This window comes from Staurois parvus, unplaced genomic scaffold, assembly GCF_062004578.1.
Source record: "Staurois parvus isolate SC_StPar_1 unplaced genomic scaffold, SC_StPar_1.0 ptg000132l, whole genome shotgun sequence".
Lineage (NCBI taxonomy): Eukaryota > Metazoa > Chordata > Amphibia > Anura > Ranidae > Staurois > Staurois parvus.
Window position 1 is genome coordinate 7,828,059 of NW_028317928.1, and position 17,066 is coordinate 7,845,124.

Below are 17,066 nucleotides of genomic sequence, written 5' to 3' on the forward strand. Positions count from 1 at the left end.
TTGGTGTCAGTGGGAGGAATAGTGCCCCATTGCTGGTGTCAGTGGGTGGGATAGTGCTCTGTTGTTGGTGTCGGTGGGAGAAATAGGGTCCCATTGTTGGTGTCAATGGGCCCCATTGCTGATGTCAGTAACGAGAATTATGCCCCATTGTTGGTGTCAGTGGGAGGAATAGTGCCCCGTTGCTGGTGTCAGTGGGAGGAATAGTGCCCCATTGCTGGTGTCAGTGGGAGGAATAGTGCTCTGTTGTTGGTGTCAGTGGGAGGAATAGTACCCCATTGCTGGTGTCAGTGGGTGGAATAGTGCTCTGTTGTTGGTGTCAGTGGGAGGAATAGTGTGCCATTGCTGGTGTCAATGGGAGGAATAGTGCCCCTTTGCTGGTTTCAGTGGGAGTAGTGCTCTGCTGTTGGTGTCAGTGGGAGAAATAGGGCTTCATTGTTGGTGTCAATGGGCCCCATTGCTGATGTCAGTAACGGGAATTATACCCCATTGGTGGTGTCAGTGGGAGGAATAGTGCTCTGTTGTTGGTATCAGTGGAAAGAATAGTGCCCCATTGCTGGTGTCAGTGGGAGGAATAGTGCTCTGTTGTTAGTGGGAGAAATAGGGCCCCATTGTTGGTGTCAATGCGCCCCATTGCTGATGTCAGTAGCCCCATTATTGGTGTCAGTTGGAGGAATAGTGTCTTGTATCAGTTGGTGGAAAAATGCCTCAAGAGCCGGATAAAGGCAAGCAAAAGGCCTCATGCAGCCCCCAGGCCGCAGTTTGGAGACCACTGTTCTAAGTAATAGAAGATGTTTCTTGTAAAAACAAACCTCATGCACACGGGACGTTTTTACAGCGGCTGTTTTGGGCTTTTGGCAGTTTTTTTCTACATCCAGTAAACCCCCCAGCATGTTATCCTATGTGTCCATACACACATAGACTGGAATCAACATTTTTTGGCTGGAAAATAACCCACAACTAGCGAGTTTCTAGAGGAGTTTTTTAGCTGTAAAAACGCGGCAAACCGATATTTTTGAGCATTTTTTTAACCAATTTTTTTTTCGTGTGTGTCTAAAAAATGCTAACACGGCTAAAAGCTAGTGCAAAAAAAAAGCACAGCCATCCAGAGCAGTGTGATTACAGTGAAGCACACAGACCCTGCCCCCTAGTAAAACACTCCCAGCACACAGTTAACCCTTTGATCACTCCTCATGTTAACTCCTTCCTGCCCAGTGCCATTAGTACACTGTCAGTACTTATTATTAGCACTGATCACTGTATTGGTGTCACTGGGGATCTCAGTGACACCAAGTCAGTTTCCCCCAGTGTCAGAATGCCCGCCGCAGTCCTGCTATAAGTCGCTGATCGCTGCCATTACTAGTAAAAATAAAAAAAAAAATCCCATTATCTATACCGTCATTTGTAGACGCTATAACTTTCACGTAAACCAATCAATTTACACATACTGGGATTATTTTTAGCAAAGGCATGGAGCAGAATACATTCTGGTGTACATTTATGACAACATTTGATTTTAAAATTTTTTTTACTGGACATGTTTAATAGTAAAAGGTCAAAAAATATTGTTTTTTTTCTCAAAATTGTTGGTCTTTTTTTTTTTAGTGCAAAAAAAAACAGAAACCGCAGAGATCACATACCACTGAAAGAAAGCTCAATTAGTGGGTAAAAAAAGGACGTATATTTAATTTGGGTGCAGTGTTGCATGACTGCGCAATTGTCAAAGTAACGCAGCGCCGTATCGCAAAAAATGCTCTGGTCGGGAAGGGGAGGAATCCTCTGGAGGGCGAGGGGTTGAAACAATTCCCACATTCTGAACATGAATGCGTCTTCTGCCTCGCGCAGGCTCATAGTAAAAAAATTTCTGCATTACGAACATGAATACGGCTTCTGCCCGGTGTGAATTCTCTTATGAAATTTAAGATTGCTCTGTTGACTAAAACATTTCCCGCACTCCGAACATGGATACGGCTTCTCCCCCGTATGAGTTCTCTTGTGTAACTCAAGATGGGACCCCAGAGTAAAACATTTCCCACACTCCAAACATGAATACGGCCTCTCCCCAGTGTGAGTTCTCATGTGATTAACAAGAGTTGAACTCCTACTAAAACATTTTCCACACTCCGAACATGAATACGGCTTCTCCTTGGTGTGGGATCTCTTGTGATTAATAAGAGCTGAACTCTCGGGAAAACATTTCCCGCACTCTGAACAGGAATACGGCTTCTCCCCGTCGTGAGTTCTCCTGTGATAAACAAGAGCTGAATTCGTCGTAAAGCATTTCCCGCATTCAGAACACGAGTATGGCTTCTCTCCCGTGTGAGTTCTCTTGTGATAAATAAGGGCTGAACACGCACCAAAACATTTCCCGCATTCCGAACACAAATACGGCTTCTCCCCGGTGTGGGTTCTCTTGTGATTCACAAGAGCGGTACTGGTGGTGAAACATTTCCCGCACTCTGAACATGAATATGGCTTCTCCCCAGTGTGAATTCTCTGATGGCGGAGAAGATGGGAATTTGAGTTAAAACATTTTCCACACTGGGAGCAGGAATACGGTTTCATGCCTATGTGGAGCCGTCCGTGGGAAATAAGAGAGGACTTCTGGGTGAAACATTTCCCGCACTCTGAACATGAATATGGCTTGTTTTTTGTGCACGTTTTTTTGCTTTGATCTGTATGATGGGTGATGACAGCTGAGTGACAAGGAAAGCTCCTCCCAGGATCTGATGGCAGATATGCCTGCACTGCACTCGGGATGTGTTGTCCGTCTGGAGGAAATAAAAGACGAAAGGGGAATGGGAACAGTGAAAACACATGACAAGGCTCTACATTTTAAATACGCTTGAATAGCACTGCACTAAAATCCATTCATTTGTGCAAATAAGAAATACAAGACTTCTTTTCAATAATGAAATTATTACCCCTGCCTATCCTTGCTTCATTCCACAGAGAATCCTCCTCCTATCTAGGACTTCATCATTCCAAATTAGGCCCCTGTCGCATGGGCGTTCCGCATGTCCGTTTTTAGTCTGTCCGTTTACGGATGAAAAACAGACCCCCATATATTTCTATGGACTAGCGGATGTAAACGGATGATCATTTGTTTACATCCGTTAATGTCCACATCTGTTAACATACGTTTTTTGGAACAAAAGAAAACCCTATTTTTCTTCCGATTAAAAAACACAGAACAGATGAAAACGGATGTAGATGGACGAAAAACGGATGCAAACAGACAAAAAACTGATGTAAACTGACAAAAAAGTGATGTAAACAGATGAAAAACGGATGTAAAACTGATGTGAACTGATGAAAAACTGATGAAAAAACGATGTAAAACTAATTTGAACAGATGAAAAACTGACGTAAACTGATGAAAAACTGATTTTAACGGATAAAAAACTGCTGGAAACTGATGAAAAACTGATTTGAACGGATAAAAAACTGACGGAAACTGATAAAAAACGGCTGAAAAACTGGCATAAGCTGATGAAAAACTGGCATAAGCTGATAAAAAACTGGCGTAAACTGATGTGAACTGACATAAACTGATGAAAAACCTGACGAAAACTGATGAACAACTGGCGTAAACTGATGAAAAACTGATGTGAACTGATGAAAAACTGATGTAAACTGATGCAAAACTGATGTGAACTGATAGAAAGCTGATGTGAACTGATGAAAAACTAATGTGAACTGATGAAAAACTGACGTAAACTGATGTGAACTAATGAACAGCTGATGAAAACTGACTTAAACTGATGTGAACTGATGAAAAACTGATGTAAAACTGATTTGAACAGATGAAAAACTGGCATAAACTGGTGAAAAACTGATGTAAACCGATGAAAAACTAATGTAAACTGATGTAAACCGATGAAAAACTGACGTAAACTGATGTAAACCAATGAAAAACTAACGTAAACTGATGAAAACTGATGTGAACTAATGAAAAGCTGATGAAAACTGATGTCAACTGATGTGAACTGATGAAAAACTGATGTAAAACTGATTTGAACGGATGAAAAACTGGCGTAAACTGATGAAAAACTGACGTAAACTGATGTAAACCAATGAAAAACTGACATAAACTGATGTAAACCGATGAAAAACTAATGTAAACTGATGAAAACTGACGTAAACTGATGTAAACCGATGAAAAACTGACGTAAACTGATGAAAACTGATGTAAACCAATCAAAAACTAACGTAAACTGATGAAAACTGATGTGAACTAATGAAAAGCTGATGAAAACTGATGTAAACTGATGTGAACTGATGAAAAACTGATGTAAAACTGATTTGAATGGATGAGAAACTGGCGTAAACTGATGAAAAACTGACGTAAACGGATGTAAACCGATGAAAAACTGACATAAACTGATGAAAACTGATGTAAACCGATGAAAAACTAACGTAAACTGATGAAAACTGACGTAAACCGATGAAAAACAGACATAAACTGATGAAAACTGACGAAAAACTGATGTAAACTGACGTAAACTGATGAAAAACAGACGTAAACTTCTGAAAACTGATGTAAACTGATGAAAACTGATGTGAACATTTGTCCGTTTACACCCGCCGACATCCGGTCCACCAAAAAGGGACGGATGGGGATCCAATTCCCCTTCCATCCGTCCATCGGATGTGCTCGGCCACTTTATTTAGTGACTGAAAAAGAAGAATCTGCAAATCTTTTCTGGATTTAGTGCCTATTACTCACCTGTGCTGATCTCTATAGGAACTTCCTCCTCTTTAATCCTCACCTGTCCTTCTTCCTCCTCATCAGCTTTGACGTCGCTCTGAGTGTCTCTGGGGTCTGTGAATAAAGCTGAGAGTGAAGCCCCCTGTACTGATATGTATGAGAGACCCCAGAGAAGGTGTGAGGGGGAGCAGGGCTGCTGTTAGAAACCATGGGGTCCCATACAACCAAATTGACAGGACCCCCTTAAAAAAAAACCCAAAACAGTTTACTATGCTTCAGGTATGAATGAACACAGTGAGTGAGCAGCACCGATCACTCATTGTGTTCATTCGGGAAAGGAAGGGGCTGGTAAATGTGATATAATGGACCCTTCCCCCACTCTCCATCCTGAAGGGTCCTCTAGTGTGCTTGCAGCTGCCAGTGGGAAGGAAAGGAGAGAAGCTGGCACTGTGGAGGCCCAGGCAAGCAGGGGGGCCAGGCAGCTGGGTGAATCAGATGTGCACAGGGAAGTTGATGGGTGAGGCGGGCGAGGGGACAATTACTGGAACTGATCCTCTGTATGGCTCTCTCTACTGCAGGTGAAAGCCAGCGGGAGGGAGAGAAGAAGCTAGCTTTCAGCTGCTGCAGAGAGAGTCATACAGGGGATTGGTTCCAGTAATTGCCCCCCACCGTGCCATCCACCTCCCCATCCGACATCTAATTCACCCAGCAGCCTGGGCCCCCTGCTGGCCTGGGCCCTGTACAGAAGGACTGGTGGTACCCCCATATCCACAGCACTGGGGGGAAGACTGGTCACAAATGGATCATTTGGGTTTGTTCTCATGTTACGTAGTTTTGGTAAAGCGATTGTACAGAGATCATATCTGGCAAGCTCTTACTCTACATGGTTGAAGGTAGACCTAAAGGAAATTGTACAATCAGATCCTACAGTGTATGGTCAGCCTTACTGTCTACTGACAGAGGAGGGGGGAAAAGAAGAGATTATTGTAGTGACTGAACAAGGAGGATCTGGGACTCTTCTCTGGATTTAGTGTTTATTCCTCACCTGTGCTGATCTCTGGAGGGATCTCCTCCTTACATGGATCATCACCCATCAAAGACGGTTCTTCTTCATCCTCGACTTTGACGACAATCAGGCCTTCATACTAGGTAGTACAGTAACTTTGTTAATGCCGATTTCGGTATTCTTATTTTTTTTTTGCAAAGCAGCATGAGGTTTACCTAGAGCCCTCAATTCTATTACCTGATCCTCCTGAGGGATATCCTGATCCTCCTGAGGGATCTCCTGATGTTCCTGTGTGGAGTCCCAGGAATACAGAGGACGGGGACATCTCTGTGGTGGGTTCCCATTACTGGATCCATCTGTAGGAAACACACACACTGACTGAATACATTGTTTCTATATCTTTATATCAGAGGATGTGTGTATCTAGGTGGATCCTCAATACAAGAAATGAAAGTCTCCTCTTACCCGGTGATGTGAGGGGTGGCCGGTTCTCCATCATGACGTCCTCGTAGAGATCCTTGTGTCCTTCTATATACTCCCACTCCTCCATGGAGAAATAGACAGTGACATCCTGACACCTTATAGGAACCTGACACACACAATGATACAGTCACCATCCAGACACATCCCTTGTCTGTTACTGGATAATGTCCCAGAATTCCCAGCACCGCTCACCTCTCCTGTCAGCAGCTCAACGATCTTCTGGGCGACTTCTAGGATCTTCTTGTCATTGTTTATCGCAGATATCAGGGAGTAATTTGGAGGCTCCGTCATGGGTCTTCTGCTCCAACTTTGTGACACGTGAGTCATGTGATCATCGGTTGCTTTCTTCACTATAATACATTCCTGTGCAAATAAATATCAATCAATAGAGAAAGCAGCTCACATCTCATAAATCAATGGAGGTCCCCAAAATGCATTGGTTCTCTAGCCAGGCCTGTTTTTCTTTTACAAATAAAGATAAAAAAAATATGGTGTGTGGGGGGGGGTTGCTAAAACTGGAGGGTGCAAAATCCTGGATATAGCTGCTGATGGCTATCGTTGGGGCCCAAAATGACGTTGGAGAATTTATGTAACCCCCAACAGAAATCGAGCAGTAATCCTCAAAACTGAATCCTAGGGGGTCCCAAGTTGGGGTGGTGGTGTCTCTTTACAGGAACCAATCGGCTTCCAGATTTTATTGTCAAAACTTCATTAAATAAGCTGAGGTGAGAAGCTGATTGGCTGCAATGCACAGGTGCACCTGATTCTGAGTGCTCCAGGTTTAGTGAATCTCCCCCAATCTGTATCCCGGCCACCCGTACATCCACCCTAGTTAGAGATGAGGGGAGCCAGCCCCTGAAAGGATAGAGACTTGGTGGAACTACAAGTCCCAGGATGACTGTGTGCAAGAGAGAATGAAAAAGATGGGCCAAGGGCATGGGGCTTAGTCATCAAGTGGAGGAAACCGCCGAGTGCCAGTGCTTGCCTGTGTTAAATGAGTGGCACTGTGGTGCTGCACCCATTAAAAAAGGTCACTGTCATTGGAAGGACCACAAGGGACTGTGCCCTGGAGCCCAGAACCAGTTAAGGACCTCTGCACCTACAGTTCCTGTAGTCTCACCTGGGATCGCTGCTACAGTGTCCATAGTTGCCTGCTTCACCCTCAGAGACCACAAGAAGCAGCCTACTGTACGTCCGGAGTTCCAGATGCTCACAAGAGGAAGAAACACCACGGCAAGTTGAGGATTACTGCTCGATTTCTGTTGGGACTTACATAAATGCTCCAACGTGATTTTGGGCCCCAACGATAGCCATCAGCAGCTATATCCTTGGTCAGTAGAAGTGGTTTAAGGAGGAACTGGGACTTTTTGTTTTGTATATTTATCTCACATTCAGGGCTCCCCTATACGTCAGAGTCAAGGAGGTGTCAATTTTACCCCTTTGGGTTCGGGGTACCCTGTAAAACTGTGCTTAAACACACCTTGTTCGTGAACTGGCATTTGTGTACCTGATATTTGCTTTTGTTTGAAATTATTCACTGTTACTGTGGCTAGGATTTGCTCTTTTGGACGTTCTAAACCCCCAACAGTACAATCGCTCTGTATATGCAGTAAAGCATGCTTGTTATACTCACTGTGGAACCTAAGGGGTTAATCCTCCACATTGTGTAAAAAGGCTGTTTGATCCTGTCTCCTCCCCTTCTTCCATAGTCCCCAATCTATCTGCTGATAGTACAGAGCACTAGGAGTCACTCTGCACATGCTCAGTGTGTTGTGTATTGATAAGAGCGTTTTTTTTTTTTTTTTTTGGGAGTGTGCAAGTGATCAGCATAGGGCCAGTCAGCACTGTCTAGACAGAGGGTCAGGGGTCCTGCATCCTCATGGGACAGTCAGAGGAGAATGAAAACTCCTCCTACAAGATTAACCAGTGCTCTGCTGGACACTGATAGAAGTCACAAGACTGCTATATACTGCTGAGGAGAAAAGGTGTTTAGTAGTTTATATTTACTAAAATAATTGCATGTTGTGTACCGTGGGAGACCAGTTATAGTAAATGCGGAGTCCGGGGAGACCTGATATAGTGAATGCAGGGTCCGGGGAGAGCGGACATAAAGAATGCGAGGTTCCGGGAGAGCGGATATAGTGAATGCAGGGTCCGGGAAACCTGATATAGTGAATGCAGGGTCCGGGGAGAGCGGATATAGTGAATGCAGGGTAAGGGGAGACCGGATATAGTGAATTATTATTATTATACAGTATTTATATAGCGCCAAAGGGTATGCTCAGCGCTGTACAGTAGAAGGGGGGACATAACATGAGACAAGACAGTAACAATACACTACACGAGGGGTTTGAGGGCCCTGCTCTTTCGAGCTTACAGTCTAGGAGGGAGGGGAAGGTGGTACAGGAGGAGATGGCTGTGGGGGATGGAGTGGTGGGAGGAGTGGAGGAGGTTAGTTGTTAGGTGAGGTCGGGTGTTAGGTGAGGTTGGGGTAGGCTTCCCTGAAGAGGAGGGTTTTCAGGGTGAGGAGGGTAGGTGACAATCTGATGGATTGAGGTAGGGAGTTCCAGAGGATGGGGGAATTTGATGCGTTGGGCAATCGGGATTAGCAGAGGGGGGAGGCAGATGTGGAGCGGTTGGTGAGGTGGATGAGTCTAGCCGCTGAGTTTAGGATCGAGTTTGCAGGGTAAGGGGAGAGCAGATATAGTGAATGCAGGGTCCGGGGGGACCGGATATTGTGAATACAGGGTCCGGGGAGACCGGATATAGTGAATGCAGGGTCCGGAGAGACCGGATATAATGAATGCAGGATCCAGGGAGAGCGGATATAGTGAATGCAGGGTCCAGGGGAAAGTGGTAATAGTGAATGCAGGGTCATGGGAGACCGGATATAGTGAATGCAGGGTACGGGGAGAGCGGATATAGTGAATGCAGGGTCCGGAGAGACCGGATATAATGAATGCAGGCTCAGGGGAGAGTGGATATAGTGAATGCAGGGTCCGGGGAGACCAGATATAATGAATGCAGGGTCCGGGGAGAGTGGATATAGTGAATGCGGGGTCCGGTGAGACCAGATATAGTGAATGCGGGGTCTGGAGAGAGCGGATATAGTGAATACAGGGTCCGGGGAGACCGGATATAATGAATGCAGGATCCGGGGAGAGCGGATATAGTGAATGCAGGGTCCGGGGAGAGCGGATATAGTGAATGCAGGGTCCGGGGAGAGTGGATATAGTGAATGCAGGGTCAGGGGAGACCGGATACAGTGAATGCAGGGTCCGGGGAGAGTGGATATAGTGAATGCAGGGTCTGGGGAGACCGGATATAAGGAATGCAGGGTCCTGGGACAGCGGATATAGCGAATGCAGGGTCCGGGGAGAGCGGATTTAGTGAATGCAGGGTCCGGGGTGAGCGGATATAGTGAATGCAGGGTCTGGGGAGACCGGATATAGTGAATGCAGGGTCCGCGGGGACCGGATATTGTGAATGAAGGGTCCGGGGGGACCGGATATTGTGAATGCGGGGTCCAGGGAGAGCGGATATAGATAATGCAGGGTCCGGGGAGAGCGGATATAGTGAATGCAGGGTCCGGGGAGACCAGATATAGGGAACGCAGGGTCTGGGGAGACCAGATATAGTGAATACGGTGTCCGGGGAGACCAGATATAGTGAATTCAGGGTCCAGGAAGGCCAGATATAGTGAATGCAGGGTCCGGGGAGACCAGATATAGTGAATGCAGGGTCCGGGGAGACCAGATATAGTGAATGCGGGGTCCAAGGTTTAGTAACAATACCCATCTTTTCCTCCAGCCTGTGTGTGCCAGTGTCTGAAGTGTTGTCATCACTAGAAACCAGGGAACCTAGCAGTTCCTCCTTGGGTAAGTACTACAAATGTCATGTGATCTTCCCATGTGACTTCCAAGAATCCTTCTCACCTCTCTGGTCAGGTCTGTGTTTTAAGAATGAGATAAGAATGATGTCATGTGACCTCCCAGAATCCTCCTCACCTCTCTAGTCAGCAAGTAGATGATCTCCAGGGTGAGGTTTAGTATCTTCTCAGTCATGTGACTAGGCTCCTCCCCCATCCTCAGTCAGATGATCAGATTTGAGGGGTTTCCTGTTTGTATTTCGATGTTTCAGGACCCAGAAACCTAAAACCAGGAGAAGTAGAGAAGATCTATGACAGGGGTCTCCAAACTTTCCAAAGAAAGGACCAGTTTACTGTCCTTCAGACTTTAGAGGGGCCAGACTATGGCCATCGGAAGTAGAAAATGCCCTGACATCAGTGGGAGTAAACAATGCCCCATCTTTGATGTCTGTGAGAGGAATTGAGCCCCCTTGTTGGTGTCATTGGGTGGGAAGAATCATGCCCCATCATTGGTATAATTGGGAGAAATTGTGCCCCATCATTGGTAGGAACTGTGCCCCATCATTGGTAGGGACTGTGCCTCATCGTTAATGTCATTGGGAGAAATTGTGCCCTTTCATTGGTCTCAGTGGATGGAATTATGCCCCATTGTTGGTGTCTGAGGATGAAATATAGCCCCAAGATCCAGATAAAAGCAAGCAAAGGGCCGCATTCGGCCCCCGGGCTACAGTTTGGAGACCACTGATTTATGAGATCTATTATGTCATGGGTCAACTTCATCCGAGACAGACAAAGGGAGAAGTACGGAGCAGAGACCTGAAGGGAGGAAAACAGGATCAGCGCAGAAATAGATATGGAGATGAAGAGGACCTGTTATTCCTAGGGGGAACACACATCTAAGTGTGAACAAGCTCAGAGCACATGATCCCAACACACTGACTGAGCTTCCAATCGCCGTTTACGATTGATACTCAATGGGAGGGGCTCCAAATCATGTGACTTTTGAGGCAGCCAGTCTCAGTAGTTAGATGATCACGAACTCAGTCTCTTCCTCCCGTCATCCAGATCCCTTAAAGTGGTATCAAACCAGCTTTCTGGAGGTCTTGCTCAGGTGGGTTTAGACTAGGATCTGAACACTCCGGGGGTCATCCCTACTTTAGACTGCACGGGTCAGATGTAGGGCACATCCTGCCAAACTCATCTCTTGCCGAACTCTGAACTTGCGCTCTCTTTTCCTTCAATGAGCTACAGGCTGGGTCACAGGGGAGGGCTTTGAGGCAAAAATAGCTCACTGGAGTAAAAAAGTACGCAGGTTCGGATAGCGATGAGTTCGCAGCGCACCGGAGCTCATCTCTACTAGCCACTGATGCCGAATCCATCTCAGCATCGGCACAGGATAGGTGAGAATGTGCGCCAGGCAGGGAGATGACTATGTTATATCCCTGCTAACCAAATTTAAATGAATTAACCCCCTCCCTACTTTATATAGGACATGTGACCAGTCAAGAGCCCCCTTCCCCCCCATCCAGTCCACACAGAGTGCTGGGATCCCCTTCTCCCATAATCAGACATTATTACCTCTTCTACACTCTCCAGCAGGAAGGTTCTTACAGCTAATGAAAAAAAAACTCTTGTAGGCTACAACAAAATGGCCAACAGGCTCCTGTTCTGAAGACACTTCCTCTTCTCACAAAGCAGTTTGCCTTCAAATGGTGGCCATTTTGTTGTAGCCAAAACAAGGTATAAAAAAGGGGATTGTTTTGTTTTTAACCTGATAGAAGCTTCCTCCTGCAGAGTGTGTGCCCAGTGAGGAGGAGGTAATAATGTCTTCTTATTATGGGAGAGGGGGGTCCCAGCACTCACTATGGGAGGGGGTGGTCATGTGACTTCATTCAGGTCACATGTCTTGTACAAAGCACACAGGTGGGGTTTTTTTTAATCCCCATATGAGCTGTCCTCATCTCCTTCATGTCTGCTTCTGTAGTTCTTCATCCTGTCTATCATGTAGTACTTAATATAGATGAGCTCCACTAAAATCTGTACTATAAAATGTGTATCTTCTATGGGAGGTAAGTATGTGGAGCAGAGTGACCAGGGGGTGAGGTGGGTGGAAGGCTCTTTGACCAGCGTGTTGAGGTAGATGGAAGGCTCTTTGACCAGGTGGTGAGGTGGATTTAAGGCACTTTGTCCAGGGTGGCGAGGAGGATGGAGGGCTCTTTGACCAGGGTGGCGAGGTGGATGGAATGCGCTTTGACAAGGGTGGCGAGGTGGATGGAATGCGCTTTGACCAGGGTGGCGAGGTGGATGGAATGCGCTTTGACCAGGGTGGCAAAGGGGATGGAATGCACTTTGGCCAGGTTGGTGAGGTGGATGGAGGGCGCTATGACCAGGATGGCGAGGTGAATGAAGGGCTCTTTGACCAGGGGGTGAAGTGGATGGAAGGCGCTTTGACCAGGGTGGTGAGGTGGGTGAAAGACGCTTTGACCTGGGAGGTGAGGTGGGTGGAAGACGCTTTGACTGGGGAGGTGAGGTGGGTGGAAGACGCTTTCACCGGGTAGGTGAGGTGGGTGGAAGACGCTTTGACTGGGGAGGTGAGGTGGGTGGAAGACGCTTTGACCGGGGAGGTGAGGTGGGTTAAAGACTCTTTGACCGGGGAGGTGAGGTGGGTGGAAGACTCTTTGACCGGGGAGGTGAGGTGGGTGGAAGACGCTTTGACCGGGGAGGGGAGGTGGGTGGAAGACGCTTTGACCGGGGAGGCGAGGTGGGTGGAAGGCGCTTTGACCGGGGTGGCGAGGTGGGTGGAAGGCGCTTTGACCGGGGAGGCGAGGTGGGTGGAAGGCGCTTTGACCAGGGAGGCGAGGTTGGTGGAAGACGCTTTGACCGGGGAGGTGAGGTTGGTGGAAGACGCTTTGACCGGGGAGGCGAGGTGGGTGGAAGGCGCTTTGACCGGGGAGGCGAGGTGGGTGGAAGGCGCTTTGACCGGGGTGGTGGGGTGGGTGGAAGGCGCTTTGACCGGGGTGGTGGGGTGGGTGAAAAGAGGTGCTACATACATAGTTAGTCTGGCTGAAAAAAAGACAAAAATCAATCTAGTTCAACCAAAAAAAAAAGTTATAATCCTATACCTACATTTGATCCAGAGTAAGGCAAAAAAAACCCCCAGCAAAGCATGATCCAATTTGCTTCTGCAGAGGAAAAAACTCTACACCAAGTTCGCTATATGAACCACTGATGTATTTACACATGGAGATCATATCCCCCCTTAATCTCCTCTTCTCAAGAGAGAATAAATTCAGTTCCTCTAATCTTTCCTCATAGCTGAGCTCCTCCATGCTTCTTATCAGTTCGGTTGCCCTTCTCTACACTTTTTTCAAGTTCCTTGATATCCTTTTTGTAAAATTGGTGCCCAAAACTGAACTGCATATTCCAGATGAGGTCTTGCTAATGATTTGTACCGGGGGAAATTATATATCTCTCTCTCTGGAGTCTATACCTCTTTTAATACAAGAGAGGATTTTGCTCACTTTGGAAACCGCAGCTTGGCATTGCATGCCATTATGATCTACCAGAACTCCCAGATCCTTCTCCACCATTGATTCCCCCAGTTGTACCCCCCCCCCCCCCAGTATGTATGATGCATGCATATTCTTAGCCCCCAGTGCAGAACTTTACATTTATCAACATTAAACCTCATTTGCCACATAGTTGCCCAATTACACAGAGCATTGAGGTTGGAGACATCCTGTAAGGACATTATTCCCCGGCACAGCTTGGTGTCATCTGCAAAGACTGAACTTATACTTTTAATCCCAGCTTGCAGTGTGCTAGAAGTGCTTTGACCAGGGAAAGGGGGTGAGGAGGGGGGTTTTAGGTGCTTTGGCAGGGTGGGACGGGGGGACTAGGTAAGTGGGAGACGCTGTGAACAGAATAGGAAAGGTGAGGTGGGTGGCAGACAATTTGAAAACGGGGTGAAGAAGGTTAATGGTGCTTTGATGGTGAAGTGGGTTTAGTTCGGTAGGGGAGACGTGGATGGCGTTGTGCAGCTGAAGTGTGGAATAGTCTCCGTGGTCAACGTGCTTTCTGAAACAATGACACTGTACTACTAATTGCAAGATTCCTGAATGGAGGTGTGCTGACCCCATGGCAGGACTGTCAGCACACTTCTGTTCAGGGAACTTGCATGCAGTAGCACAATGTTACTGAACAGTGTCAGGGTCATAGAACCCCTAACCCAAGCTTCAACATCAGTGGGAGTGATTGGTGCACGTAGTAGGCAGATTACTGTGCAATGGACTCTGGGAAGTACTGGATTGGGGGTGATGAACATTGGTTGTAGGATCACCTTCCACTTCTCAGAGTCCTATTGGCTTTTGCTAGTGGGGGAGCAGTAATAGAGGTATGGCGTTACGTATGCCCTTCTTTCTGTTCCCCCCCCAAAGACAAAAGTAGGAAATTTTTATATATATTTTTATATTTATTAATTGTCCTATTTATGTATTTTTGTGCCCTAGGCCAGCCAAAGTGAAGACAGAAATAGAAACACCTTGAAACAGGATTACCTGACTGAAAATGGAGGAGGAGCAGAGTCGCATTACAGGGAGAATATTAAACCTCACCTTGGAGATCATCTACCTGCTGACCGGAGAGGTGAGGAGGATTCTGGGAGGTCACATGACATCACTCTTATCTCTATTAATAAAACACAGACCTGACCGGAGAGGTGAGGAGGATTCTGGGAGGTCACATGACATCACTCTTATCTCTATTAATAAAACACGGACCTGACCGGAGAGGTGAGGAGGATTCTGGGAGGTCACATGACATCACTCTTATCTCTATTAATAAAACACAGACCTGACCGGAGAGGTGAGGAGGATTCTGGGAGGTCACATGACATCACTCTCATCTCTATTAATAAACACAGCCCTGACTGGAGAGGTGACGAAGAGTCTGGTGTGATCACGTGACTTCACTCTTATTTCTATTATTAACCACTTCAAGTCTGGCCACTTTCACCCCCTTTCTTTCTAGGCCAATATCCAGCTTTCATCGCTGTCACACTTTGAGTGACAATTAGTCATGCAACACTGTACCCATGTGAAATTTCTAGCATTTTTTTTTAGACAAATAGAGCTTTCTTTTGATGGTATTTAATCACCACTGGGTTCTTTTTTATTTTTTGCTATATACCGTATTTTCCGGCGTATAAGACGACTTTTCAACCCATGAAAATCTTCTGAAAAGTCGGGGGTCGTCTTATACGCCGGTATACGGCGAGCCGGTGTCAGGGCGGCACTTTTTGGAGGGGCGGCGCCGCCCCCCCTCCTCCTCCAACGGGCACTAAGGCCAGGTAAGGTGGGCAGAGGGGCTGCTGTACCTTACCTGGCTCCGGTCCCAGTCCCACGACGATCCGGTCCAGGAAGCGCGGCTGCTCCTTCTTTCAGTTCGGCAGTTCGATGGTTGCTCAGCTCCGCCTCCTCACCGGTGATTGGGCGCCAGCACTGGAAAGGCACACAGGCGGCCAATCACCGGCGAGGAGGCGGAGCCGAGCGGCTCCGTGAAAATCTAGCGGCCGAACTAAAAGAAGGAGCAGCCGCTCCTCTCCCCCACTGACACTAACGATGGGGCACTATTCCTCCTCCACACTGACACCAATGATGGGGCACTATTCTCCCCACTGATACCAATGATGGGGCACTATTCCTCCAACTGACACCAATGATGGGGTGCAATTCCTCCCACTGACACCAATGATGGGGCGCAATTCCTGCCACTGACACCAATGATGGGGCGCTATTCCTCCCACTGACACCAATGATGGGGCGCAATTCCTGCCACTGATACCAATGATGGGGCGCAATTCCTCCCACTGACACCATCATTGGTGTCAATGGGAGGAATAGTGTCCCATCATTGGTATCAGTGGGAGGAATAGTGCCCCATCATTGGTGTCAGTGGATGAAATAGTGCCCCATCATTGGTGTCAGTGGGAGGAGTAGTGCCTCATCATTTGTGTCAGTGGGAGGAGTAGTGCCTCATCATTGGTGTCAGTGGGAGGAATCATGCCCCATCATTGGTGTCAGTGGGAGGAATAGTGTCCCATCATTGGAATACCATACTGAAATAGCATACCATATTGAAATCAAATCTGATGGGTTTTTTTTTGGTGTGCGTTGGAAGAGGGGTAGTCTTATACGGTGAGTATAGCTCAAACCCTATATTTTAACAGGAAAAATAGGGGGTCGTCTTAAACGCCGGAAAATACGGTAAATGAAAAAGTACCAAAAATTTTGCTTAGTTTTTGTTATAAAATTTTGCAAATAAATCGTATTTCTTCATAATCGTAGGCCAAAATGTATTCTCCTACCTTTTTTTGGGCATAAAAACCCAAATCAATGTAGACAGAATAGTAACAAAAAATTCAGCAGAAATGCATGTCTAACAAATGATGACTGATTTGCATGTTCATGAAGGACATAAGTATTTGATCCCCGTCACAAAACATGACTTAGTACTTGGTGGCAAGTCCCTTGTTGGCAATCACAGAAGTCAAGACGTTTCCTGCAGTTGGCCACCAGGTTTGCACACATCTCAGGAGGGATTTTGGCCCACTCCTCTTGGCAGATCCTCTCCAAGTCTTTAAGGTTTGGAGGCTGACGTTTGGCAACTCGAACTTTCAGCTCCATCCACAGATTTTCAATCGAATTAACGTTGATGCGATGCAGTTGTTTCCTTAGCAGAAAAACACCTCCAAAGCAGAATGTTTCCACCACCATGTTTGACAGATGGTGTTCTTGGGGTCATAGGCAGCATTCCTGCTCCTCCACATGGCGAGTTGAGTTGATGCCAAAGAGCTTGATTTTGGTCTCATCTGACCACAACACTTCCAACCAGTCCTCCTCTGCATCATTCAGAGGTTCAGTGGCAAACTTCAGATGGGCCTGGTTATGTGCTTTCTTGAGCAGAGGGACCTTGCGGGCACTGCAGGATTTCAATCCTTGTCG

At 46.7% G+C, this 17,066-nt stretch overlaps 1 protein-coding gene and 1 pseudogene across 2 annotated transcripts in view; one reads left to right on the top strand and one right to left on the bottom strand.

Moving 5' to 3' along the window:
- Window positions 1-1,506: 1,506 nt before the first annotated feature.
- The window catches only part of LOC149466279 (uncharacterized), a 139,235-nt gene continuing 123,675 nt past the window's right edge, over window positions 1,507-17,066 (bottom strand). Inside the window, exons 10-17 of the mRNA XM_089672727.1 lie at window positions 12,486-13,128; window positions 10,205-10,283; window positions 6,390-6,560; window positions 6,180-6,303; window positions 5,952-6,070; window positions 5,754-5,853; window positions 4,727-4,822; window positions 1,507-2,768 (exon numbers count right to left, since the gene is read on the bottom strand). Coding sequence (XP_089528853.1) covers window positions 1,867-2,768; window positions 4,727-4,822; window positions 5,754-5,853; window positions 5,952-6,070; window positions 6,180-6,303; window positions 6,390-6,560; window positions 10,205-10,283; window positions 12,486-13,128 — 2,234 coding nt within the window. The 3' untranslated portion in view covers window positions 1,507-1,866. The remainder of the gene's footprint in view (window positions 2,769-4,726; window positions 4,823-5,753; window positions 5,854-5,951; window positions 6,071-6,179; window positions 6,304-6,389; window positions 6,561-10,204; window positions 10,284-12,485; window positions 13,129-17,066) is intronic.
- The window catches only part of LOC149466280 (uncharacterized), a 42,979-nt pseudogene continuing 37,919 nt past the window's right edge, over window positions 12,007-17,066 (top strand). Inside the window, exons 1-2 of the transcript XR_016312162.1 lie at window positions 12,007-12,134; window positions 14,574-14,709. The product of XR_016312162.1 is annotated as an uncharacterized LOC149466280 (transcript). The remainder of the gene's footprint in view (window positions 12,135-14,573; window positions 14,710-17,066) is intronic.